The sequence below is a fragment of the Ipomoea nil genome, unplaced genomic scaffold (assembly GCF_001879475.1).
Source record: "Ipomoea nil cultivar Tokyo-kokei standard unplaced genomic scaffold, Asagao_1.1 scaffold1936, whole genome shotgun sequence".
In the NCBI taxonomy this organism is placed as follows: Eukaryota; Viridiplantae; Streptophyta; class Magnoliopsida; order Solanales; family Convolvulaceae; genus Ipomoea; species Ipomoea nil.
In genome coordinates, this window is record NW_017618364.1 from 2,618,059 (window position 1) to 2,644,748 (window position 26,690).

At 38.6% G+C, this 26,690-nt stretch overlaps 5 protein-coding genes across 5 annotated transcripts in view; all 5 read left to right on the forward strand.

Annotated features, from left to right (window-relative positions):
• The window catches only part of LOC109146775 (disease resistance protein TAO1-like), a 41,604-nt gene extending 40,595 nt beyond the window's left edge, over nt 1–1,009 (forward strand). Inside the window, exon 3 of the mRNA XM_019294422.1 lies at nt 987–1,009. The gene's annotated coding sequence lies outside the window, so the exon portion shown is untranslated. The remainder of the gene's footprint in view (nt 1–986) is intronic.
• LOC109146698 (TMV resistance protein N-like) overlaps nt 1–26,690 on the forward strand; it is a 126,436-nt gene that overhangs the window by 49,244 nt on the left and 50,502 nt on the right. The window lies entirely within an intron of this gene.
• Nucleotides 1–26,690, forward strand: part of LOC109146776 — an 86,709-nt gene that overhangs the window by 8,598 nt on the left and 51,421 nt on the right. The window lies entirely within an intron of this gene.
• LOC109146778 (toll/interleukin-1 receptor-like protein) lies at nt 15,170–24,745 on the forward strand. Its single transcript, XM_019294429.1, has 3 exons — nt 15,170–15,766; nt 16,188–16,435; nt 24,727–24,745. The coding sequence occupies exons 1-3, from the start codon at nt 15,279–15,281 to the stop codon at nt 24,732–24,734; spliced, it is 744 nt and encodes a 247-aa protein (XP_019149974.1). The 5' UTR covers nt 15,170–15,278; the 3' UTR covers nt 24,735–24,745.
• LOC109146781 lies at nt 23,254–24,647 on the forward strand. The gene is made up of 3 exons (XM_019294433.1): nt 23,254–23,567; nt 23,669–23,934; nt 24,536–24,647. Exons 1-3 carry the CDS (start codon nt 23,424–23,426, stop codon nt 24,537–24,539), a joined length of 414 nt encoding a protein of 137 aa, XP_019149978.1. The 5' UTR covers nt 23,254–23,423; the 3' UTR covers nt 24,540–24,647.

Below are 26,690 nucleotides of genomic sequence, written 5' to 3' on the forward strand. Positions count from 1 at the left end.
TATATACTTTATTTGTTTTGATTAAAGTGCCTCTAAATGATTAAAAAGATGACTTCAAGTTCATATTTGATCTTATTTGATCTCAGCTCATGTTTAACCTTGTTCAAAAGAACTTTTATTTACTTTGTTTGTGTGGATAGGTACAATTAAACTCCATCAAAGCAATTATATATGAGTGGTTTTTATACCATTTGAATTGGATGGAGATGGAGTCAATTGGATGATGGAAACAAAAGCAATCGAAGATCAATAATTGGACCAAAAAGCTTCAAGTCAATCATGTACATACTGGTTGTGAATGTATGGTCACACATAAGAAGTATGAGTCATCCAGTGTGCTAAAAGTCAAGGAATAAAGCAAGGTGGACCCTCTATACAGGGTAAAATAATTGATTTTAAGGTCTTAACAATGATCGGAGAAGTATTGGAGGTGTACGTACTGTTGGAAATTAAGCAATTTCTGACAATCTAAAAGTGATCTTAAATCAAGTCGGAAGTCCTTGTTCCGATCACTTTTAGTATCTGGAAAACCTTTGTTGCTATTTTCGACCACCAGAAGGTGGTCGGAAATAGCATCCAATTTTGTAAAATGGTCGAAAAAATAAACTACTAGAAAGATTGGTGAAAATTCCCAACTCAGTTTATTTTTTTTGAAATACCGACCACAAAGTAAAGGTGGTCGGAAATTCCGACCTATTTCCCCACCATAATCTTTCGATAAAAAATATAAAAATGTCACTTTTCGACCATTTTTTAAAGTGGTTAGAAAATCAAAAATTTCCAATAGTGACGTATGAACAAAAGTGTATAATTAAGAGTAGGACGATTGGAGTAGGAGAAGACACAGTACATGCATGTTGTATTTGTGAATTACGTTTTTTCTTGAGTATTTTTGTTGGGCTATGATGTGCAGCTAGTATAGCTTAATGTTATGAAATATATTGGAGGGTACAAAATGATTTCATTTAGCAATATTGTGACTGCAGGAATTGAAGAATCAACAATTAAGAAGAATAAGAAGATGGTGAGAGCGGATACACATTTCCATCCTCTACACTTTCTTGTCTATTTCAAATACTTAGAAGTTAGAACAAAGATGTGGTTGATGGCAGACAACTAGACATGCAGGTTGATAAGTGCTTAATTGTTAATATTTTAACCTTGCATTTAACACTACTGGAAATTCTGAAATTTCCGACCACCTGAAAGTGATCTTAAATCAAGTTGAAAGTCTTGTTCCGACCACTTTTGGTATCCGGAAAAACCTTTGTTGCTATTTCCGACCACTTTTTGAATTTTTTGGTATCAACTTAATTTAAGATCATTTTCAGGTGGTCGGAAATTTCAGAATTTCTAGTAGTGTAAGCTTAATTATTTTGCTTGCCATTTGTTATGATTTTGCCCAAACTGTTACTCATTTGATTCATTTGTGTGTTTAGGTGTAATTCTTGATGATTTAGATAAATTGAATGATTTTTGAAGAATTTAGTATGCATGTAGCTAGAGTTAATAGAAGGGAATGAGTAATTATGGAGATGGGGAAACAGTACACCTCTTGAAGAGCCAAAGAGTGTGTTTTCAAAGAACTTTAATCATATCGTTTGTGTGTCATTGGGAGACAATAGCAGCTATACCAAATTTGAAAATACTGAAAGAATTATATATTCCCAATTGCAAGAGTTTGGTTGAGGTTGAGCTTCCTGGATTGGAGAGTCTTGAATGTGTTGAGATAAGAAATTGCAGTGGTTTGAGGTTCCTTGAATTGAAAATTGGTTCCAGGTTAGGTAAGTCCCCCTCCTTAATTTTTCTCTGATTTCGTAAAATATATAGATAGTAATGGTTATGATATTTCTATACAAGTAAAAAACGGTTAATTACATGTACAAAATGTGAACTGTAGACACACATACAGTATTTAAATATTATTTTTGGACTAGAATTCATAATAATATATAAACCCAATCTTTGATATAATTTGCCTAATTTTTCAAAGTTTGATCTGACCTAGCCTATTTCCATCCTTAATTTTGTCTAAGCCGGTTTGTGGAGGCCAGGAGAGAAAACAAGTTCTAAAAAAGTCAAAGTTGACGACGACTGAACAAGCCTGACCTAGGAAAAAGAGAAGCCAACAATTCTATTAAAAAAATTATTTTAATATTTGTTTTGAAAAAATAAATTTCCAGTTATTAGTTTCAATTTTACCAACCAATTGAACTAAATGCATCAGTTTAACAAGTTATCAATCAATTGAACCAAATTGAGGAATTGATATGTTCAATTAACTTTTGGCCTTATTATTATTGTTGTTGTTGTTATCGTTATTGTTTTTATTATTATTATTATTATTATTGGTATATAGTTAAAGGGTATATTTGACATTTTAAAATTTTTTTAAATATGTATATTATTTTATAAACTTTGAAATAAAATAATTCATAACATGTCCTTTCAAAAAAAAATTTAATTCATACCATGCAAAGATTCAAAAAAATTTAAACATTTGAAAAAAAAAATCATATCACATAACAATTTCAATTAAGTAAAATGCCGATCAGTGAAAGGGGGACAAGCTGCTCGGAAAAATGCTCCTGAGAACATGGTCTCCCCTTCTATTTTGAATCATCCAAGTGTGGTTGGGATCATTGAACAAAATGATGTAAGAAGGGGACCCAAAGATTTGGGGTCAGCCACCAAAAATGCCATGGCTCAGTCTTTTGTAGTAAACAAGGAGGTATGGGATGAGACTAGGGAGCAGATTCATGCCTATATGGCAAAAATAAAGGAAGAATTAGGGCCACAAGAATTTGAGAGTAAAAAAGGGGAGCTTGTGCAAAAGACTAGGGAGCTTTATCTGGATAAGCTAAGGGGCTGTATAAAAAACAAATGTTGACTGAAGTTGTGTATGAGGAAAATTAAAAACCAGTTTTTAGAATTCTGGTCTGGAGTTCTGAAACTGGGGAAAAAAGAGAGGTGAGTTGCAGGTAAGAGATAATATTGCTGTCGCTTTGCTAAGATAGCTGGAAATGCATCAGATTGAACTACTCTTGGTAGCATTCTGATCTGAAACAAAGAAGAATGAGGCAGATTTGATTGTTGATTTGCCTTGGAGAGTTCTTAGTTTTGAATGCTAAACCAAGCTAGTTGTTTGTAAATGGTATTCGGGTGGTCTTAGTAAGAGGGATCTTTGTAAGGAGGAATAAGGAGGGCTCATTGAAAAAAACACGTGAGTCTTGAATGCAAGATATAGCCTTTAATACCTTTAATTTATTTCAATTATAAAGCTGGACTAGATAAAAACATATTCCAGATATAATAAAGAACATAAAATAAATAGCAGTAAAAGAAAGCATGCACCAGGATATGTTCACGCAGTTCAGAGCCTCACTCCTACGTCTGCGGGGCCACTCACATCAACCCAAATCCACTAAGATGAAAAACGGAGTACAAGAGGATAGTTAATTACACTCTAAAGTATAACCTATAACTACTCCAGAACCTACTCCAGTGGATCCGATGTGCAGGCGTTCTTCATTGCTTCATGATCTGATTGCAAGATCTTCTTCACACACAACAGTACAGGATATATTTGGTATAGATGCACCAAGATTTCAGTGTAAGACTTTGTGAAAGAGTGCGCAAATTGAATGCTAATTAAGGTAGCATTATATAGGTTTGTAAAAGATGTTTTGATCCTCAAAACATGCACTCTTCCATTCCTAGAATTCGGCTGCTCCATTAGATTTAGATCTCCCTATTTATAGGGTCTTGAATAAGTCCTTGAATAAGCTTTATATCTCCTGGAATACTTCTGTGCGCTGATCCAGTCAACTGCTCCAGACGCCGTGACTAATCCAGGACTACTTTGACAACTAATCTAAGCCAATAAAACAGAGGTTTAAATGTGCAATATATTTACACTTACAATCTCCCCCTTTGGCTATTAGTTGACAAAACTACTAAAAGATATCATCGGTTTTAAAATGAATTGCCAAATGAATAATCTATACAAAAGGGATCGGATTAGTCACTAGTCAAGAGTAGCTAGACACACACCCTCCTTTAAACTTAACCAATGTTGTGCCAGAGAATTCAAAACACAATTAAGGCATACAAACACATAGAAATTTAAAAGCACAAAAAGACACATAACACATATATGTCACATAATATAGCTGCATAGCATTTATCACATAGTCAAGGCAAAAACACACAGCACCTTAACACATTTAAAAGCAAAAAACAACCAACGGTAGAGCACACCACATTATTCACTGGCACTTATGGCTAAGTTCAAAAAAAACAAAAGTACTCCCCTTACTACGTGCACTCCCCCTTTTTGTCAATCTAATGGACAAAGAGCAGCATTAGGACTGGGTGGAGGAGGAGGAGGTCTCCAAGTCTTCGTCATCACCAGCAGGAGCTTCAGTAGGAGCAGCTTCAATAGCGGCAATCTGGCGAGTCACACGAAGCAGCTGAGCTTCGGCAGTAGAGATTGAAGATTGAATGGCAAGAGAGGCATCTTTCATCGTGGCAATGTGTGAAGCGAGAAATGTAACTTGCTGTCTGAGAACAGCCAGAGTCGAAACAGAGTCAGCAGCAGAAGAAGTCGATGCAGAGGCCATGCCAGTTGCTGGAGTATCCGCTGGAGCAGGGGCAGGTGGAACTGAGGAGAGAGTGGCCCGATCATCAAAGTGGGATTTTTGGAAGATGCGAGAGTCCATAGAGGTCTTGTGAGTAACATGACAGAGTTCTTCATTGGAATAGAGTTGAAGCCCTTGTTGTTGCAAAATACCCGTGATAAGGCATGGAAATGGTAGATGAATCTTGGCTTCTCTCTTCTTAGAAAAACCCATGATGTGATGATAGATGAGATGACCAAGATCAATAGGCAGCTGATGTCGAACCTTGTATAACAGAGAGGCCATCTTCTTATTCACAGTGTGCACAGAAACATTCGGGATCCAATTGCTAGAAGCTAGGCGAAAGAGAACCGAATAGACTGCAGTAAGTACATTCGAAGGCAGGCCATCCTTTGGCCAGACGTTGATCTCATTGTGTGTAAGATGGGATGCAAGAAAGTCCCCAGCAGGATCAAACAGATCATCACACGCATCACGCTGAAAATAAGTGTTAATAATAGAGGGGCTAAAATCATACCAAGTATCCCGGAGAAAAACTTGATGATAATGTGGAGAGGCCGGTCGAAGAGAATCAGACGTGAGATTGGCGTAGAATTCTGGGATAAGCCAGGCAGAGTAAGCTCCCACATTCTGGATGGTTTGAAGAAGATTCTAAGCTCTAAGCAAAGGAATGATATTGCACACGCGAATGAGGTATTCAATACTAAAATTTTTCTCAACCAAGATATCTCTATTGGAATGCTGCTGCCATACTATTTCCAATGAAGGTGAGAGCAGGATTGGTCTGAACATCGTGTCATTGGATACCTTCACTGTCCTGGATCTGGTTGATGCAGCTGGTTTTGGAGCAGGAGCTGAGGCCGGAGCAGAAGCCGGTGGAGGTGCTGGAGTAGACACACCTGTTCTTGATCGTGTACGCGGAGCAAGACCCGTTGGCCTGTGTTCAGAAAGCTTGCTAGGACGAGATTCAGAGACAAATTCAACATCATCAGACATGTGAAGCTTTCTCTTAGCCACAGGCGCTGCAGCAGCAATTTCTTCATCGGGATCAGTGACCTTGGCTTTCCCTTTGGCCTTTAAAAAAGGTACTCTGATAATGGGGACAGCCGTTGCAGCACGGGCAGAGTTTGGCATATTTGCAATAGTGTCGGAGATGATGGCTACTTGAACGGATGGATCTTCAGGTTCAGAGATGATGTCCCGAATCGATACTTTAACCTGCTCTGGAACAGAGCCTGGAACAGGGACGGATTCATTAGTGACTGGATCTGAGGCTGGAGCAGGGGCTGGATCAAGTGAACGCTCAGCCTTTTTGGAAGTGGCCTTGTCCGTGTTTTGAGGATGGGAACCTGTGAAGGGAATCGTAGACAGAGGCACAATAGACAAACCAGCAGAGGGACGCTAATTCCACAAGATAATAACACAATCTCAAAACAAGCATACCATAAATTGAGGCAAAAAGCATATTTTAGGCATAAAAACAACAATCATAGATAATAAGGGTATAATAACCGAATTACAACAAAAAAAATGCGATGCATGCCTAAATTAACAAGCAATAAGACATTGCTCCCTAAGAGATTAGAGAAATCAAACCGTAGTTCGAGCCCGCAATTGCCGAGCCTGAAGATCTCCCTGAAGAAGTTCCTCATCCAAAATTTCATCAAGTGGCCATGGGTCATCCGTGATCCCTGATGCTCTAGAGAAGATCTCCTTTGAGTCCTTCACAGATAACTCCTCCATCAAAGCTGGGTGTCGAAGAAGTGTTGCAAGAACCCGGCGAGCAGAGATGTCCGAAATCGGAGCTGTTCCTCGAAGAATCTGACGATAGAGATCAAGGCACTCATCTTCCGTGAGATAAAAAAGGAATGGATTAAGGTCAGAATGGCTTTCCATATTTGCGATAGGCAAAATCGATTCGGAGGAAGAAATTTGCTATGATTCGAAAAGCTATGGAAGGTGAGAGATTTTTAAAGAAGGTGGGAGTGATTTTAGGGATTTTGATTCGATTAAATTGGGGAAGATGCGGAAGTGTATAACAGCTAAGTGAGAGAAAGAATTAATAAAAAATTTTGATTATTTAGTGCGGTCAAAGAGGCTTATTTTCCGGTCTGGTGAGTGTACTGGAGCAGAGATCATATCTGGAGGATTGTCTGGAGTAAAACTGGGAAAAAATAACACAAGAAAACAAAACAAGCAACAAGAAAAAAAAAAGTATTAGAGTCCCAAAACAAACTTAAATTGAAAACCTGCACACCCCGAGAGCAGCTCGAAGTAGCTCAAATCGTGTGTTATCAAGAGGCTTTGTAAATAGATCCGCTAGATTTTTCTCTGTGGAAATATACTCCAGATTGATTTCCTTGTCTTCTACCAATTTTCTTATGAAATGATGCCTTATTTCAATATGTTTAGTTCGGGAATGTTGAACTGGATTTTTGGAGATGTTGATCGCACTAGTGTTGTCACAATAGAGTGTCATGTACTCTTGATGTAGACCATAATCTTGGAGCATCTGTTTCATCTATAGGAGTTGAGTACAACAACTACCAGCTGCGATGTATTCAGCTTCAGCTGTGCTGAGAGATATTGAGTTTTGCTTCTTACTTAGCCAGGCAACTAAGTTCTTTCCCAAAAAGAAACAACCACCAGATGTACTTTTGCGATCATCTGCATTTCCAGCCCAGTCGGCATCACTGTATCCTACAAGATTCAGATTAGTATCATTTGAAACCCAAATGCCATAATTGAGAGTACCTTTGACATATTTTATTATCCTTTTTACGGCTTTAAGATGTGATTCTTTAGGAGCTGCTTGAAACCTGGCACATATTCCAACACTGAGCATAATTTCTGGACGACTGGCTCTCAGATACAATAGACTCCCGATCATGCTCCTATATAGAGTAGGATCAATTGGCTTCCCTGATTCATCTTTGCTTAATTTTGTAGTTGTAGATATTGGCGTTCTTGCTTCTTTGGCTGACTCAAGTACAAACTTTGTTAGCAGGCCTTTTGCATATTTTTCTTGAGATATAAAAATACCTTCATTGGTTTGTTGGACTTGTAGTCCTAGAAAATAGGTTAGTTTGCCAATCATACTCATTTCGAATTCCTGTTGCATGACTTGAACCAGCTGATCTGTAGCACCTGTTTGAGTGGAACCAAAGATAATATCGTCAACATAAACCTGAGCAATTGTAATATGCTTACCTGACCTTTTGATAAATAAGGTTTTGTCGACTCCCCCTCGGTTGTAGCCGTGCTGGAGAAGATACTGGGATAGTCTTTCATACCAGGCCCTCGGAGCTTGTTTTAGACCATATAGAGCCTTGTCCAGTTTGTAGACATAGTCAGGATGATGAGGATCTTCAAACCCTTTAGGTTGAGCAACATATATATCTTCGGAGAGATATCCGTTTAGAAAAACCGTTTTGACATCCATCTGGAACAACTTTATTCCCAGAGCACACGCTATACATAGAAGAAGGCGAATAGACTCTAGTCGTGCTACTGGTGCAAATGTCTCTTCATAATCGATACCTTCAATTTGAGAGTAGCCTTGTGCAACTAGTCTTGCTTTGTTGCGAGCAATGTTTCCAGCTGAATCGGTCTTGTTGCGAAAGATCCACTTTGTTCCTACAACGTTTACACCGTCAGGTTTAGGGACTAGATTCTATACCTTGTTACGTTCAAATTGTCCGAGTTCTTCCTGCATGGCTTTAATCCAGTGTTCATCAGATAGGGCTTCTTTTACCGTCTTGGGTTCGATCTTTGATGTGTACACGTATACCCTGCAAGCTCGAGGTAATTCCGTTTAATCCCTCTAGTCCTTACCCCAGAGGATGGATCTCCTATGATATTCTGAGTAGGGTGATCTTTGTGAAGACGAATAGCCCCTTCGAGCGCTCCAGCATCTGGGTCTGGACTAGGTTCTGGAGCAGTTTCCAGAGAAGATTGAGTAGAATCTGATGCTGTAGTTTCAGGGGTTTCTGGATTATCTGTGGCAGATTCTGGAGTAACTTCTGGGTTAGAGACACTTATAACCTCAGTTATTTCCTCAGGTTGATCATCAACCACCACGTTTGCCGATTCCATGATAGATTTTGTAACTTTGTTATAAACACGATAGGCACGACTATTCGTTGAATACCCAAGAAAGTACCCTTCATCACTTTTAGGCTCGAATATTCCGGTTGGGTTTCGATCCTTCAAGATAAAACACCGTGAGCCGAAAATATGAAAGTAATTGATATTAGGCTTCTTACCTTTCCATATTTCATATGGAGTATGATGCGTTCCGGGTCGTAGATATACTCGATTTATCGTGTGACAAGCAGTACTTACTGCTTCAGCCCAAAATCTCTGAGGCAAGTCTTTTGCATTGAGTAGAACCCGAGCCATCTCTTGAATCGTCCGATTCTTTCTTTCAACCACACCATTTTGTTGTGGTATTTTGGGTGCTGAATACTCATGGAAAATACCGACTGATGCACACCAATCATCAAATACTTGATTGTCGAATTCACGTCCATGATCACTTCTAATGCGTATGATTGGCTCAGTTTTCTCTTTCTGGAGTTTTAGGGCCAGGGCTTTGAAGGCTTCGAAAGTTTCTGACTTTTCCCTGAGAAAACTGACCCACGAAAACCTAGAAAAATCGTCAACACAAACTAAAATGTACCTTTTACCTCTAATGCTTTCTGTTCTGGTAGGTCCAATGAGGTCCATGTGAATGAGTTCCAGGCAGTGTGTGGTATTGATCATATTTTGAGAGGTATGCGCTTCTCTAGTTTGTTTTCCAGCTTGACAGGCGCTGCATACTCCAGCTTTTTCTACCTTGATACTCGGTAGACCCCGAACACCCTCAATTTTTATCAATTTTTCAAGAGAGCGATAATTCAAGTGACCTAACTTTTGATGCCACAGTTTTGATTCTTTTATGCTGGACCTATAACAATAAGAATCGTTAGTAAGTATATAACAATTATCAGAAGAGCGTTTACCTTCCATGACATAGTTCTTTTTGTAGTCTGTAACGTTGCAGCTGTCTTTTGTAAAGCAGACTTTCCACTCTTGATCACATAATTGGCTGATACTAATCAGATTTGCATGCAGACCTTCCACCAATAGAACTTGTTGGAGTTTGGGTAGACCTGTGACATTTAGAGTTCCAATTCCAGTGATCTTTCCCTTAACACCGTCGCCAAAAGTTACTTCTCCTGTACTTCCCTTTATGTTGTTTAGGTATTTAGCATCACCCGTCATATGCCGCGAGCATCCACTGTCAAAGTACCATCTCTCTTTTCTGTTAGTACTCGTAGAGTGGAAAGAGACATGACATACAAAGTCACTTTTCTTCACCCAAATTTGCTTGACAAACGGGGTGATAGATTTGTTTGTGAATTTCTCACAACGTTGGTCTTTGTAGAAGTAGAAGCACTCTGGTTTTGTATGTCCGCGTACCCTGCAGTAATGACATATAGGATTATACACTCTAACCTTGATTGATGTTTTCCTTGGAGTAAAGTTAACTGGACGCCGAGCTGTACTAGTTTCTGGACGATCTTGAACTGTTCCAGAGACTGAGTCAGAGCCTGAGGCTTTGACGAAAATTGTAGTAGCTTTGTCCTTTCCTCCAGAGTAGCCTAACCCATATTTTGTAGACGTCTTTCGACCAGAATCTAAAATTTTGTCTAAGGTGGATGTGTTGTCCATCATTTTTATCTTGCGTTTGAGTTGCTCCAGTTCCTTTTTGAGATCTTCTAGCTCATGTTTGAGATTTTCTTCTTTCTTGTGACTGTCTTCAATGATGCTGTCCCTGTCAGATATTTTAGATAGATACACTTTTTTGGCATTTTCTAGAATGCTAACCTGACTAGACAGAGACCTATTGACTTTTACAAGAATTTCCCATTTAGCATACAATTTTTTATATTCTACTTCAAATGAAGGTGCAGGTAAGTCTTGGTCTTCTGATGACACATACTCTTCAATTTCTGATTCTTCGCCAGTTGTAGAAGCAGATACGGTAGTTGTAAGAGCTGTAAAGGCAACAAAGTTTCCAGAGATCTCATCTGGATCAGAACCTGGATCAGTTTCTGGTTCATCATCATCACTCCAGGTAAGGGCAACTTTCATTGACTTCTTCCTTCTCAAATAGGTTGGACATTCAGCCTGCACATGGCCATACCCTTCACATTCATAACACTTGATCCCTTTGCCTCCGGTTTTGTCTTTAGATTGAGAGTTTCGAGAAGCACTTGGTCGTTGGCTGGATGAGTTTGATCTTTGATTGTTTCGATTTGCACTTGATCCTGATCCTTTTTGGCCTTGAAACTTGCCAAGCTTTCCAGTTTGTCTTTGTTTTACCTGTTGCAACAATTTAGAAAAACCTTTAGTTAAAAAGACTACTGGATCATCACTTACCTCATCTGGATCAGAGACAGCTCCAGCATCTTCTATAGTGAATGATACGGTTTTTCCTTTTGTTTCAGGTCCGCCTAAGATTTCCATCTCATAAGTTTGTAGGCTTCCCATCAATTGTTGTACCGTTTTCTTTTCCCATCCATCGTGTTCCTGAATGGCTGTAACTTTCATTCGAAACCTTGGAGGGAGTGAGCGAAGGATCTTTTTGACGAGTCGTTCTTGAGTGATTGGTTCGCCTAGAATGCTTGCCCTATTGGCTAGTTCTTGTACCCGAGCATGAAAATCCACTATGGTTTCATCATCTTTCATCTTTAGATCTTCAAAGTCGGTTTGAACCATTTGGAGTTTGGATTGTTTAACTGATGCAGTTCCTTCATAGGTAGTTTCTAGGGCATCCCAAGCGTCTTTGGCCGAATCACATCCTGCAACAATGGTAAATTGACTCTCATGCATTAAAGAAAATATAGTATCTAACGCTTTATGATTGAAGCTTGCGGTAGTCATCTCAGTCTCTGTCCATTCCGCTTCTGGTTTGAGGACTGGAGGATCTCCTGTATTGTCTCCATCTTTGGTGGGATGAGACCAACCAGTGAGAACAGCCCTCCAGACCCTCTCCCCTTGAGCTCGTAGATGCATTTTGGTGCGGGCCTTCCAGTACGCATAGTTGTCACCTGTTAGCTCAGGAGGTGCTCTATGTCGTTCCATTCTGTAAGACTCAATGCACAGTGAGCAACAAGTAAACCAGATAAACAAAATAAGAGTCAGATGCTGAGATCTTGAGTTCAAAAAACACGTGATAGCCAGATCGGTTAGACTAGTAATTTAAGTCCCCTTGCTCTGATACCAATTGAAAAAAACACGTGAGTCTTGAATGCAAGATATAGCCTTTAATACCTTTAATTTATTTCAATTATAAAGCTGGACTAGATAAAAACATATTCCAGATATAATAAAGAACATAAAATAAATAGCAGTAAAAGAAAGCATGCACCAGGATATGTTCACGCAGTTCGGAGCCTCACTCCTACGTCTGCGGGGCCACTCACATCAACCCAAATCCACTAAGATGAAAAACGGAGTACAAGAGGATAGTTAATTACACTCTAAAGTATAACCTATAACTACTCCAGAACCTACTCCAGTGGATCCGATGTGCAGGCGTTCTTCATTGCTTCATGATCTGATTGCAAGATCTTCTTCACACACAACAGTACAGGATATATTTGGTATAGATGCACCAAGATTTCAGTGTAAGACTTTGTGAAAGAGTGCGCAAATTGAATGCTAATTAAGGTAGCATTATATAGGTTTGTAAAAGATGTTTTGATCCTCAAAACATGCACTCTTCCATTCCTAGAATTCGGCTGCTCCATTAGATTTAGATCTCCCTATTTATAGGGTCTTGAATAAGTCCTTGAATAAGCTTTATATCTCCTGGAATACTTCTGTGCGTTGATCCAGTCAACTGCTCCAGACGCCGTGACTAATCTAGGACTACTTTGACAACTAATCTAAGCCAATAAAACAGAGGTTTAAATGTGCAATATATTTACACTTACACTCATCTTGATGGGTGGACCCTTGTGCTTGGTTATGACAAAAAGGCCGAATGGCCTTGTTGTGTTTATAATTGTGAAGCCTTTTAAAGGCCTTGTAATTTCAAGCCATAGGTCACTTTTGGACCTATGGCGTCGCTTGTAAAGCTTTATGGCCTTTTTGGTGTGGAATGTAGTTCTTGATTCTTAAAAAAAAAAAAAAAAAAAAAAATTAATATTATGAAATATAAAATTAATTAAAATTTAAGTCCATTGCTGAAATCATTAAAATTACTGAAATTAAAAAATCAAATACATAATATCATAAACATTTAAGTATATATAATCATTTATTTCCTCTTCACCAAACCGGTTTCATATATATATCTCTTTGATCTAATTTTCTTATTTTTGAACAATTACGTTCACATAATATATATATATATATATATATATATATATATATATATAGTTTGGCTTTCATGAGAACTAGATTTATCATGAAAATGTGCAGATAATTTCATTCCTTCATATAAGATTATCAAGAGTGAATTTTTTTTATATAAAAAAAATGCAATGATATTTTTATAATTATAATTGTGCATTTCGAAACACAATGAATTTGAAAACTCATTTCCATGGGTATTAAAAAGTGAACTTAATAGAAAATAAACGTATTCCATGAAAATTTTATTTATTATATATTTTTGAACAATGGAATTAAAAGTGAAGGCCATTATCAATGCATTCAATTTGAAACTATATATAAATATGTGTGTGTGTTATATTTTTAACATTGCATATTCCTAAGAACTTTGATTTGAAAAATAGAAATTGATTAACATCCTCTATTTTATTTTAACAGCATTTTATATGCTTGAGAATTTTAAAGTTTGCATTTTTTGAACAACTTCACTAGGGCACAAAGTCTTGAGACGTATCCTTTGAATTTTGTTCAAATTGGAAGTTTGGAAAGCCTTGTTTGGCTAAATTTCAACGAGTGCAAGAAACTCATTAAGGTGCTAGCTTCCAAGTAGCATTTGTATGTTAAAATTAATTGAGTATTTTAAATTGATATAATTGTCATGATCTCATATATAGAATTTTCAATTGACGGTTACTTATAACTTCTAAGTATTTACATGAAGTAGATCATATCATCCAATCGCTCTTTGGAAGTTTGACATCTTTGAAATCTTTAGATTTATTGGGATGCTGCTATCTTCAAAGGTTTACCCTTCAGGCTTTTTCATCTTTCTAATTTGAAAATTATCAAATTGGATAATTGGCAAAATCACTATCTCAACTTCCTCATAGTTTGGAGGAACTCCCCACAAAATATTTTCTGTCATTAGAAAAAATAGTAGATATACCAAGCTTATTAGTTCAAAGAGAGGAGACAGTTGTGGCCTTGGTGAAAGATTGCCTCGACCACATCAGATGTTTCCATAGGTTTCAGGTTTCCCACATCATATCGTAAAAGAGGGTAATCAGTGTGCAGACTGGCTCGCGAATTTTGGTCAAAGTATTGATTGGGGAATGCTCATTCTGGATTCAGCTCCGGTGGGCTTAATTAGTCTTCTCGAAGCGGACGCTCAGAGTACGCATACTTTAAGAGTGAGATAATGTCCTCCTTTGAAGGCTTCAAATGTACCCAAAAAAAAAAAATTGATTTTAAAATAAAAGTTGTATATTTCCAATTGCATAAGTTTGGTTGACCTTATTATTATTATTATTAAAAGTTACTTTGAGAAAAAAAAAATACCCACCACCCGTCCTTTGTAAGATTGCACAGGATATTGTAAGATTCGCAATCTAAATAGAGGGAATAAAAAAAGGGAAAATACTTGGTGTACTCCTATTTTAAACTCTCAACTTGTACTCTCTCTCACATGTTTTTGATGTAGATATTTTTTGTGGACCCACATGATTAAAATAACCAATCCTGGATTACCACCTCAGGGAGTATAGATGAGGGAGTAGAATTTTGGGAGTCTATGTAGTAGAACTCTAAAAAAAAGGTATAGAAATCTAAAAAAAAGGTATAGTTGGAATTTAAAAAGAAAATAAAAGAAAAAAATTATGCGTCCTTAGCAATCTTACGTGGATCCTAGAATAATTAGGTAGATGATGAGTTAAGAAAGACCAAGTCAAGGGACCAACATAAGAAAAAATTAAAAAAAAAATTACTCTTTTTTCTTTTTTCACTATTGAATTTTTTAGTTCTAGCCCCACTTCATAACACTAAAATACAACTTAAATATCTAATTTCCACATTCAAGTACATAAAATCAATCATCATCATTCTCTATATAAATCTCCAATAAAATTTCAAGCATTTATTGGCGTTGATGGTATATAAAGTTTCTGAAAAAAAATAATATTATGAAAAAGACCAAGTCAATACTCAATACTCATTAAAGGACCAAATATTTAGTTTCTGAAAAAAAAAAAAAAAAAAAAAAGAAGAAGAAAGAATTGTAATAGAAGTCAATGGCTCCATGTGACAACATGTATTTGATTATTGCATTTTCAAAGCTCTAGGCAAGCTGCCTTCTTCTTCATCCTTTGCTAGTCTGCTATACGGCCTTTTAATTTGTAGCTCTTTAAATCTTTAGTTATAGCTCAAAGGCATTCTGCTTGAAAATCTAGATAGATAGTATACTCAATTTCAAGTATGGCATCATCATCTTCTTCTTCTTCTTCATCATATGCTCGCACATATGATGTTTTCTTGAGTTTTAGAGGTGAGACACGAGGATCCTTTTCTGATCATCTCTATGCATATTTGAGGCGAGCTGGGATTAACACTTTTCGAGATGATGAATCGATTCGGAGAGGCGAGGATATTTCCGTTGAGCTGTCTAAGGCCATAGAGGAGTCAAGGATATCCATCATCGTATTCTCCAAAGACTATGCCGGATCTAGATGGTGCCTAGATGAGCTTGTGAAGATCATGGAATGTAAACAGAAGTTGAACCAGATTGTTTTTCCTATATTTTACGATGTTGATCCTTCAGAGGTTCGGAAACAGACTGACATGTTTGGTTTTGCATTGACCCAACATAGAGAACGATTTGAAGATCAAAAAGTTAATGAGTGGAAAGTTGCACTCACTGCAGCTGCTAATTTGTCTGGATGGAATTTACAAACCATGAAAATTCGGTAATCCTAACTCTTTTAAATTTTCTTTTATTTTTGGATTTTTGTCACAATCTAACACACTTACTCATATAGTAAATTCATGTTTATGGTAATTTTTTAAATAATTTTTTTTAAAAATAATTGGAGAAGAATCTGCACCTGCTTTTAATTAATTTTTGGTTGTAGGTTCTGAACATAAATCTGTATTTGAAAATCGAATTTTTTGTGGAATTTTAATTAGTACCAATGGATCAGTAATGAGCTGTTTTCTTGTATTGATAGTGTTCTATATTTTAAAGATTGGAAATTTCTTTCATACTTCTAGCCTATAAGTATGCATGAATTATACTCACATCTAAAATTTGTGCTTTTTTCCTTTTTTTTTTTTTTTTTTTTTTTTTTTGTTTTTTTAATATATGCCATAAATTTAAAATGTGACCAGGTATGAGTCAAAGTTCATTGAGGCAATTACTAAAGATGTGTTAGGGGTGCTGAATTTTATGCCCATGAATGTTGCAAAGCATCCTGTTGGAATTAATTCTCGTGTTCAAGATATACTTGATTTATTACAAGCTCAAACAAATAATAGTGTTCGAATGATTGGAATTTTTGGCATGGGTGGTGCGGGAAAATCAACCCTTGCTAAAGCCATATACAATCACTTGATCATGAGTTGTCACGGGTTTGAAGGTAGTTGCTTTGTTGCAAATATTAGACAAGAAGTTTCTAATAAGGGACACAATGGACTAGTTGGTTTACAAGAAATGCTTCTTCGCAAAACACTCAAGATGAAGAGATTTGAAATTGATAACGTTGATGAAGGAATAAGTTTGATCAAAACAAGATTGCAATCAAAAAAGGTTCTTATTGTTCTTGATGACATAGACCACATAAGTCAACTAGAATCATTAGCAGGACAACGAAATTGGTTTGGTTCAGGTAGTACAATTATACTAACAACTAGAGATGTTCATCTGTTGAGTGACCTTGGAACACAAGAGAAGTATATGGTTAAAACATTAAGCGTTGATGATTCGTTGCAACTCTTAAGTTTGCATGCTTTTGGAGTTCCTGTACCACTAGAGGAGTATAATGAACTATCCAAAAGGATAGCAAGTTATACTGGCGGACTTCCATTAGCACTTACAATTATAGGTTCTCATTTGCGTGGAAGATCCATGCAAGAGTGGTTCGAAGATGCTGAGAAATTAAGAAGCAATCCTCATGAAGATGTTCAAAAAATGCTTAAAATAAGTTATAATGCACTTGATGATGATACTAAGAACATCTTTCTTGATATTGCTTGTTTTTTTATTGGGCATAACAAAAATGACACTTCTATGATATTGGAAGCTTGTGGTTTTTATGCTAAAAGTGGAATAAGAATTTTGATTGAAAGATGCTTGGATTAGAGAATTCAAAAAATGATTCAGTTGCGATTGAATTGAGATTACAAAGTATATCTGTAATCCATCTAAAACTACTCCTGACAACTAGGCTATACTAAGTCAAACATAACTAACATTATATAATTACAATCATATTATAAAATAATAATAATGCTAATACTAACACACCCCCTCAAGCTCAAGGTTGGTGAAGCACAATGTTGAGCTTGTCCCGTAGAGTAGCAAAGCGTGGAGCTGGAAGAGGTTTGGTGAAAATGTCAGCTAGTTGATCAGTAGTTGAGATGTAGTTAACCACAAATTCCCCGGACGCCACCTTGTCTCGAACAAAATGATAGTCAATTTCAACGTGCTTGGTGCGTGCATGAAAGACCGGGTTGGCACAAAGATACGTTGCACCTAGATTGTCGCACCATAAAGAAGCGGATTCGCCGGAGTGTAGCCCCAATTCTCGGAGTAAGGAAATAACCCAAGTAACTTCAGCGGATACATCGGCTAGGGCTTCGTATTCAGCCTCTGTGGAGGACCGGGCCAGGTGCGTTGTTTCTTGGATAACCAGGAGATGAGATTAGAGCCTAGATATACCGCAAAACCACTTGTACTCTTGCGATCAATAGGACACCCTGACCAGTCGGAGTCCGAGTAGGCCTGTATGTGAGTAGTAGATGAGGGCGCAAACCGTAGCCCTAGCGAGATGGTCCCCTTTATGTAACGCAGGACACGTTTGACGAGCCCCCAGTGTTCAGTTGTAGGTGAGTGCATGAACTGACATAGCCGGTTGACTGAGTATGAAAGATTGGGCCGTGTGATGGTTAGGTATTGTAGAGCACCAACCACACGCCGATATTGAGTCGGATTGTCAAACAGTTCCTCAGATGGTGTGACTGACTTTGTAACGGCTGCTGGTGTGGCAAGTGACTTGCAGTCTACCATTCCAGCTCGACTTAGGAGATCAGTCATGTATCGACGTTGAGAGAGGATAATACAATCACCATCGGAAATAGTTTCTATGCCCAAGAAGAAATGAGGAGTACCGAGATCCCTAATTTTGAAAGCAGAAGCAAGCCGTTGGAGTAATGAGGCAACCAGCGCAGCATCATTTCCCATCATGATTATGTCGTCGACATAGACAAGTAAGAAAACCCGGGAATCTCCGGCCGTGTAGAAGAACAGGGAGACATCGGTTTTGGAGGATTTAAAACCTGCAGATAATAGAAAATCATGAAGGCGCTTGAACCAGGCGCGTGGGGCCTGTTTCAAGCCATAAAGCGACCGCTGTAAGAGGCACACATGCCCGGGATTGGTGGGATCCTCATATCCCCGAGGTTGCTTCATGTATACGGTTTCTGCTAAGTGACCGTTCAAGAAAGCATTGTGAACATCAAGTTGACGTAGCGTCCACTGATTCGATACTGCAAGTGAGAACAGCATTCGGACAGTGGTGGGTTTAACCACTGGGCTGAAGGTGTCGAAGAAATCCTCTCCTGCCACTTGATTAAACCCTTTTGCCACGAGGCGCGCTTTGTAGCGTTCCACCGTGCCATCGGACTTGCGTTTGGTGCGAAACACCCACTTGCACCCAATGATATTCATATGGGACTCGGGAGCAACAAGTCGCCACGTCTGATTATGGAGTAGAGCGTTAAACTCTTGATCCATTGCCTCCCGCCAATGTGAATGACCTACGGCTTGAGAATAGCACGTTGGGTCAGTGCTGACAGTTAAGGCCTGGAATGTCTCATCTGTGCCCTTAGTCATATGACGCAGGCGCATGACATGATCCCTACTCTGTGGAGCAACCCTTTTTCTGCGGGTTCTAACCGGTGCTGTGTGGGTGATAGCCAGTGCAGGTGGCTCCCGTGCAAGTGGTACGGGCTCCGGTTCGGCATAACACGGTGTGCTATTGGGTGCCACTGGTTGAGGAGCAAGGGATGAGACTATTGGTGCCGCAGCCCATGGTAAAGCGGGCGTTGTCGTCTCAGCAGGTGTATGCCCTGTAGAAAAAGGAAAAATAGTCTCGTCGAATCGGACGTGACGGCAGATGTAGGTTTTCCCACTTGTTAGATCAATGCATCTGTATCCCCTATAGGTTGGTGGGTAACCTAGGAAGACACACGGAGTGGAGCGGTATTCTATCTTATGCCTGTTATAGGGGCGTAGATAGGGAAAACACCGACATCCAAAGACTCTAAGAAAGGCATATGGTGGTGGTGTTTTAAAGAGACGGGTGTGGGGAATTTCAAAGTTTATAGCTGCTGAGGGTAAGTAGTTAATTAAACAGGTTGCTGTTTCGAAAGCGTAGTCCCAGTAATGTTGGGGAACTTTGCCTTCGGCTAACAGTGTAAGACCTATTTCAACAACGTGTCTGTTTTTACGTTCTACCCTCCCGTTTTGTTCATGTGTATAGGCACAAGATTGACGGTGATTTATTCCCAGATTTTGGAACGTAGTGTGTAACTTTCGGTACTCACCCCCTAGATCGGACTGAATGGACTTGATAGAGCGCGAGAATTGTCGCTCTACCAACACACGAAACAACTCGAAAATTTTATATATGTCAGATTTCATCCTTAAAGGATAAAACCAACAGAAACGCGAAAAATCGTCTACAAATAGTACAAAGTAGCGAAAACCATTTGTAGACATTACATGTGACGGTCCCCATATATCTGTATAGACCAAATCTAATACATTTTCACTAATATTGGGAACTTTATCTAATTTAAAATGTGTAGACTTGCCAAGGTGACACGCTACACATGACTCCACGGATTCACTTTTATTTGGAATGACCGGGCAATTTGACAAGACTTTATTGAGCAGCTGTTTATGCGGGTGACCGAGGCGACGATGCCACACCGTGGGAGTAGCCCGGGAACTGACGAACGCTAGATGACACCGGGAGTTTATATAATCCGCCAGTGGTGGGACCCCTAAGAAGAATTGCCTTGGTGGTTGAATCCTTCACAAAAAAAACAATTAGCATGAAATTCAACAAAGACATTATTTTCAGATGTGAATTTCTGCACAGACAATAACGGAACTGACAAAGATGGTACGTGTAATATATTAGATAAAGACAATGGTTTAGAATTAGATGGGAGAGATGCATGTCCAACGCGTGAGATCGCCAGACCTGCGCACGCAAGACATCAGCGCCGGTATACTCATCCGAATGGCTCATCATGCCCGCATCCGGAGTCGCATGGGCAGTCGCTCCCGTATCCGGATACCAGGCTTCGGATGGTGCAGCTGTAGACGGCATGGACGGTGCATCATTTGAGATCGCGACGTTGGCTTGCGGCGGTTGTGTATTGTACCGTTTGTAGCAGTACACCGCCGTGTGACCGTGGGACCTGCATATCTGGCACCTCGGAGTTCCATGGCCACCTCGTCCACCCCTATTCTGGCCGCCACCACGGTTGTTCCGGCCACCACGCCCTTGCGGATTTCCTGACTGCCTGCCGCCACCTTGCTGCGTACTGCCACGACCCGAGCTGGCGTACATGGCCGTGAGGCTGCCAGGTGAGTCGCCACCGACCGGATAATCGTCCACGAGTATAAACTCGTGGGCCTGGAGATGATCGGAGAGATGCGCTAAGGTGACCGGAGATCCCGTTGCCGTCAAGGAAGTCGCCATGGCCTTCAGTTCCGGACGTAATCCCCGAAAGACATAGAGATTCTGCTCCATGAGGGATAATGGTCGGTCGGCCTGAGCTAAGGCTTCCACGAGCAATTGCGCACGCCCGAGGTACTCGGCGGTGGTGGAGTGGCCTTGCCGGAGAACCTGGAACTGCCCCAACAGACTGAGGCATCTGGCTTGGCTCGACGATCCGAGGGCGGATGTAATGGATGACCACACCGCAGCGGACGTTTCTTTTCCGATGGCGAGATGGAGAACTTCATCCGCCATGGAGGACACCAACAATGACAATATGGACTGGTCCTGCTTCTCCCAGGCTTTGAACGCCGGATTGGGAATGGTGGAGGCAGTCGCGTCGTCGGAGGTCCCGGTCGAAGGAGCGGCAATCGTGGCCGGAGGGCATGGATAACTCCCGTCCACATAACCAAGCAATTCTTGGCCGCGAAGGAATGGGATGATTTGGGTGCGCCAAAACAGAAAGTTTCTGTTCGTCAGTTTCATGCTCACGAAGTGATGAGCGCCGGAAAGACCGTTCGCACCTGCCGGAGTTGGATTGCCGGAGGCGGAAGCAGTTCGGTCGGAGGAACTGGACGACATGGCTAGCGGTGAGAGGAGGAGAGAATTTTGGCCAGTGAGGTTTTACGGGAAGGGGGGGGGGGGGGGGGAAATTGCGTTTGCGGAGGAGAGAGAATCGTATCCTGACTGATACCAGATTAGAGAATTCAAAAAATGATTCAGTTGCGATTGAATTGAGATTACAAAGTATATCTGTAATCCATCTAAAACTACTCCTGACAACTAGGCTATACTAAGTCAAACATAACTAACATTATATAATTACAATCATATTATAAAATAATAATAATGCTAATACTAACAGCTTGTTGACAACAAATGGAGGTGGAAAGTTTGAAAGGCTTCAGATGCATGATTTAGTACGAGATATGGGAAGAGAAATTGTTCAAAAGGAATCTTCACGAGAACCGGGCAAACAAAGTAGATTGATTGACCCAAAGGATGTTTTTGATGTTCTTCACGGGAACAAGGTAAAACATTTCCTTTGTATTTGAGTTATTCTAGTTAATTCATTTGCTTTCTATACTTAACTTTATTAAAATCAATGATTTCAAAATATTTAAAATCTAAAATATTGTTATATAAATGTTTTTTTATAGGGCACAGAAGAAATTGAAGGGATGATGGTTAATTCTAACATGTTAAATAATGTGCATTTGAATACTCAAGTATTCAAAAGGATGGTAAAGTTACGAATACTCATATTGAATGGAATGTGTCTCAACGGATCTTTTAAATATTTATCCAATGAGCTTAGGTTGTTTAGATTACACAATTGTCATTTGAGTCGCATACCATCTAATTTTCGATGTGAGAAACTTGTTGAGTTAGACATGGAACGTAGCAATATCAAAGAATTCCAATGCAATATGAAGGTTAGTATGTCTAATATTTCTTTCAACATTGCATATTTCTTAGTTAAGAACTTTGACTAGAAAAATCGAAATTGATTAAACCTTTTTCTACTATTTTTCAACAGCATTTTAGATTCTTGAGGATCTTAAAGCTTAAACGTTGTGAAAAACTTAAGAAAACACCAAACTTCACTGGGGCACATACTCTTCAAAAAGTATCCTTTTTCTGTTGTTCAAATTTGGTCAAGATACACCCATCAATTGGAAGTTTGGAGAAACTTGTTGAGTTAGATTTCGGAGGTTGCAAGAAACTCAAGGTTCTTCCAAATAGCATTTGCAAGTTAAAATCACTTGAAGTTTTAGATATAGATCATTGCGTAAAACTGAGGGAGCTTCCAATTGACTTCGGAAAATTAGAGCAACTAAGAGATTTACTTGGTTGTGGAACTACCTTCTCACATTTACCATTTTCTTTGGGATGTTTGAGAAATCTGAGGACACTAGATCTCGAGTTGTACAACACATCTGTACTATCAAAATTGCCTCTTTTGTGTTCAAGAAGAAGTGGTGATGGTGTTGGTTTTTTTCCTCCTTCAGTTGCAAATGTGTGTTCCTTGGAAGTTATTGAGAATTTGACCTCATTGGTATGTTTAAATTTATCAGGAAGATGTTGTTATCTTCAAAGCTTACCCTTTCGCCTTTGTCATCTTTCAAACTTGAAATTTCTCTACTTGGAGGATTTGCAAAATCTTAGAGTACTTGTAGAACTTCCTCCTAGTTTGGTGGACCTCACTGCAAATAATTGTGTCTCATTGGAAAAAATAGTAGCTGTATCAAACTTGAAGAGACTTAGACTCCTGCGGCTTCGAAACTGCAAAAGTTTGATTGAGCTTCCAAACATGGAGAGTCTTTCATCCTTAGAAAAGCTTGACATAAGGAATTGCAATGCTCTGACTATTCCAGCTGACAACTATTTGCATGAAGAAGATGTTCCAATTGCTCTTAGGAGTTTGAAAGAAATGGATTTAATGGGAAGATATTATCTTCAAAGTTTACCATTAAATCAATATCCCAATTTGAAGAGTGTCTGCTTGGACGATTGGCAGAATCTTAGATCACTTCCACAACTTCCTCCTAATTTGGAGATACTCTCCACAAAGAATTGTGTGTCATTAGAAAAAATAGCAGATCTATCAAGCATGAAAAGACTCAGTAGGCTAAATATTCAAAACTGCAAAAGCTTGGTTGAGCTTTCAGGCTTGGAGAGTCTTGAATCCTTAAACTATCTTGGGATAGATAATTGCAATGGTTTGAGGATTCCTTTGATTGAAAAGTGGTTCAAGGTTAGTTATATCTATTCCCTTCATCAATGATATTATATTAGAATAGATCGATAGTAATAATTATGATATTATTAATTTTTATATTGTATTCCATAATGTAGGCACGCTCTAAAGGTGATATTGTCCAAATTGTGGTTGGAGCGTCCAGCCGGGGCGAGGGGTTCTGCAGATTTCCTACGCCTTGGGGGGATGTAACGTTTGAAATCCCCCACGATGTGATTGATCCCTGCAGTAAAATTGAAGGAATTGATTTGAGTGTGAGAAGGAAAAGCAGTGGTGCTTGGATTCTTCGAATGGAATCCCCCAGAATCTTTTATTATCCTGCGTATTTTGAGGTTCCAACAATGATGGGAGAAGTATTGGAGGTGTACGCAGAATTGTATCCTTCGCAGATGATATTTTTTGCATTTGAGATACATAGAAACATAGAAGGAGAAGTGCGTTTCTTTCCATCCACAAAGCAAATTTCATCAACCATAAATTAGAGTTACTTTGTGCTTAGCAACAATCATTTTCAGCTTCTAATTTTCTGCAAAAAGGATTTTGTAAGTATATCCTTCACACTTGATCGATAAACATCTCTTTAACATCGGACTATATCTTTTGTTGTTTATTTTATTTAATTTAATGGCATTTTAATATTTTTTATTTATAAATCAATCCACAACTGTAGTATTTGGATTATCTCTCTCCCTCCCTCTCTCTCTCTCTCACTCTCTCTCTCTCTCTCACACACACACACACACACACACACACACACACACACACACACACACATATATATATATATATATATATATATATATATATATATATATATATATATATTATAAAGTGCCACAGAAAGATTAAAAAGATGACTTCAAAATTCATATTTGGTCTTATTTTATCTCATATATAACCTTGTTTTTATACTTAAAATATAGTGATCGTGTTCAAATGAGCTTTTATTTGCTATGTTTGTGTGGATAGGTACAATGTAACTTGATCAAAGCAATTATATATGAGTGGTTTTCATACCATTTGGATGGAGATGGAGTCAATTGGATGATGGAAACAAAAGGGATCGGAGCTCAAGAATTGGACCAAAAAGCCTCAAGTCAAACCTATACATACGGAATGTGAAGGGTCGCACATAAGAAGTACATAAGTCATCCAGTGTGCTGAAAGTCAAGGAAAACAGGATGGCTGGAGTAGGAGAAGACACAGAACATGTTGCATTTGCGAGTTACGTTTTTCCTTAAATATTTTTATTGGTTTATGATGTGGAGCTAGTATAGCTTAATGTTATGAAATTGGAGGGTACAAAATGATTTAATTTAGCAATGTTGTGAATACATGCAGGAAGAATCAACAATTAAGAAGAATAAGAAGATGGTTGGTGAGAGTGGATGCAAATTGCAGTGGTTTGAGGTTAAGTGAGTTCAAAAGAATTCACTTTGATCTGAGGTCCGAAGAATAATTGGAGAAGTATTAGAGATGCATGTATGCAGAAATCAATCCTACATACAAATCAGAGATACTTTGTCCATTTGACATACACAGAAACAAGGATGGGGAAGTGCGTTTCTTTCCATCCACAAGGGGGTTTCAGCAAGATGAACCAACATCACATAGGCTGAAACGTCGTAAATTACTGCCTACTCAAGATTTACCTATTAGTGTGCTGCAAGGTTTCAAAAGTGGCAAGCAAGAATCGTGAATAATATTTGGTGTCGTGGAGTTGTAATGTATGTATCTTTTAATTGAGTGGCAAGCAAGAATTGTGAATGATATGTTCCACTGACGTCTACCACTCTCTGTCTGTCTCTGATGATTTGGTGTTCAGATTAGATGGTAATGCTTTTGGTATTAATTAACTCTTATATGGAATATATGCCATAATATAATATGATATAGTATAATGCATGCATGCATGTTATGAGTGAAGGTGACACTGCATGTCAAGATTTTAATTTGCTTTATGTAAAACATTTGTCTGTTGCATTATTCCAACGTTTCCAAGGCATGGATTCGTTTATATGTTTTCGATGGACTGTCATTTTAATTTGGTCAGTGTAGGCAATGGTACTATATGAACAATAATTTTCCTTTGAGTTTAGTGTTCTTTGGAAGGAAATTTCCTATATTGACTTTAAAATTTCGGAGTCACCGGTCTTCTACTACACCCAAACTTTTCAAATATATAAAAACTATCAACTACAGATATAAAATGTGTTTATTATAGACATAAAATCAAAAAATTATTTTTGAATCAGAATTTACAAGATAAAGTAGCCTTCCGTATAATTTGCCGTAAATTATTAAAAAAGACCACGTCAATGTACGAAGATTCACAAATCTTTACTTTTAGACTTTTATACACTCTGTCGGCCATTAAAACTTAATTAAAAGGAGCGCAAGAATGATCTTTTATAGGGCCACTTAATCGTCTACTATACGCATTTTCCAAGCTCTTTTAATCTATTGAGTGAAAGTTTTTTTTTTTTTTTTTTTTTTCTTTTTTTAGTAAATATCCAAAATAATCCCTCGACTATAGTTAAATTTACAAATTGGTCATTGACTTTCAATTTTAACCAATTAAGTTCTTAATTATGCAATTTTAACACGATTTGGTTCTTCGTCTATTTGACCGTTTGTTGATTGTAATTTTTGAAGATATATATGTAATTTCATGGTCCATCGTCGATTTTTTAAGGTTCCGATTGCATTTCCAGACCGCACTGTTACATTTGAATCCACTACCAATATATGCCAAATCCTATCGCATTTCTTCATCCTCCCTTTGGATTTAATGTAGTTGAGTTCGTACCAGAGCGAAGAAGAAGACGTGTTTCCGAACTGGTGCAGCGTCATCCTGGAGGCCTCCACGTGCTCCGACGAGAGCTGCAGGTTCTTCTGGAGATCGTCGATGACGGAGCGGCCACCGGCGTTGATGCAGAAGTGTTTGAAGGCCTGTTTGAAGTCGGGAATGTAGGGTTTCCATTTGGGATTGAAGATTTTCCGGTCGATTAGGGTGAAGAGAAAGAAGAGCTGCTCCGACGGTGGGAGAACGAGCAGGCTGATTGTGGTTATGTTGGATTTGAGGGTTTCGCCAGCGATCACCATTAAGTCTTTTGAGAG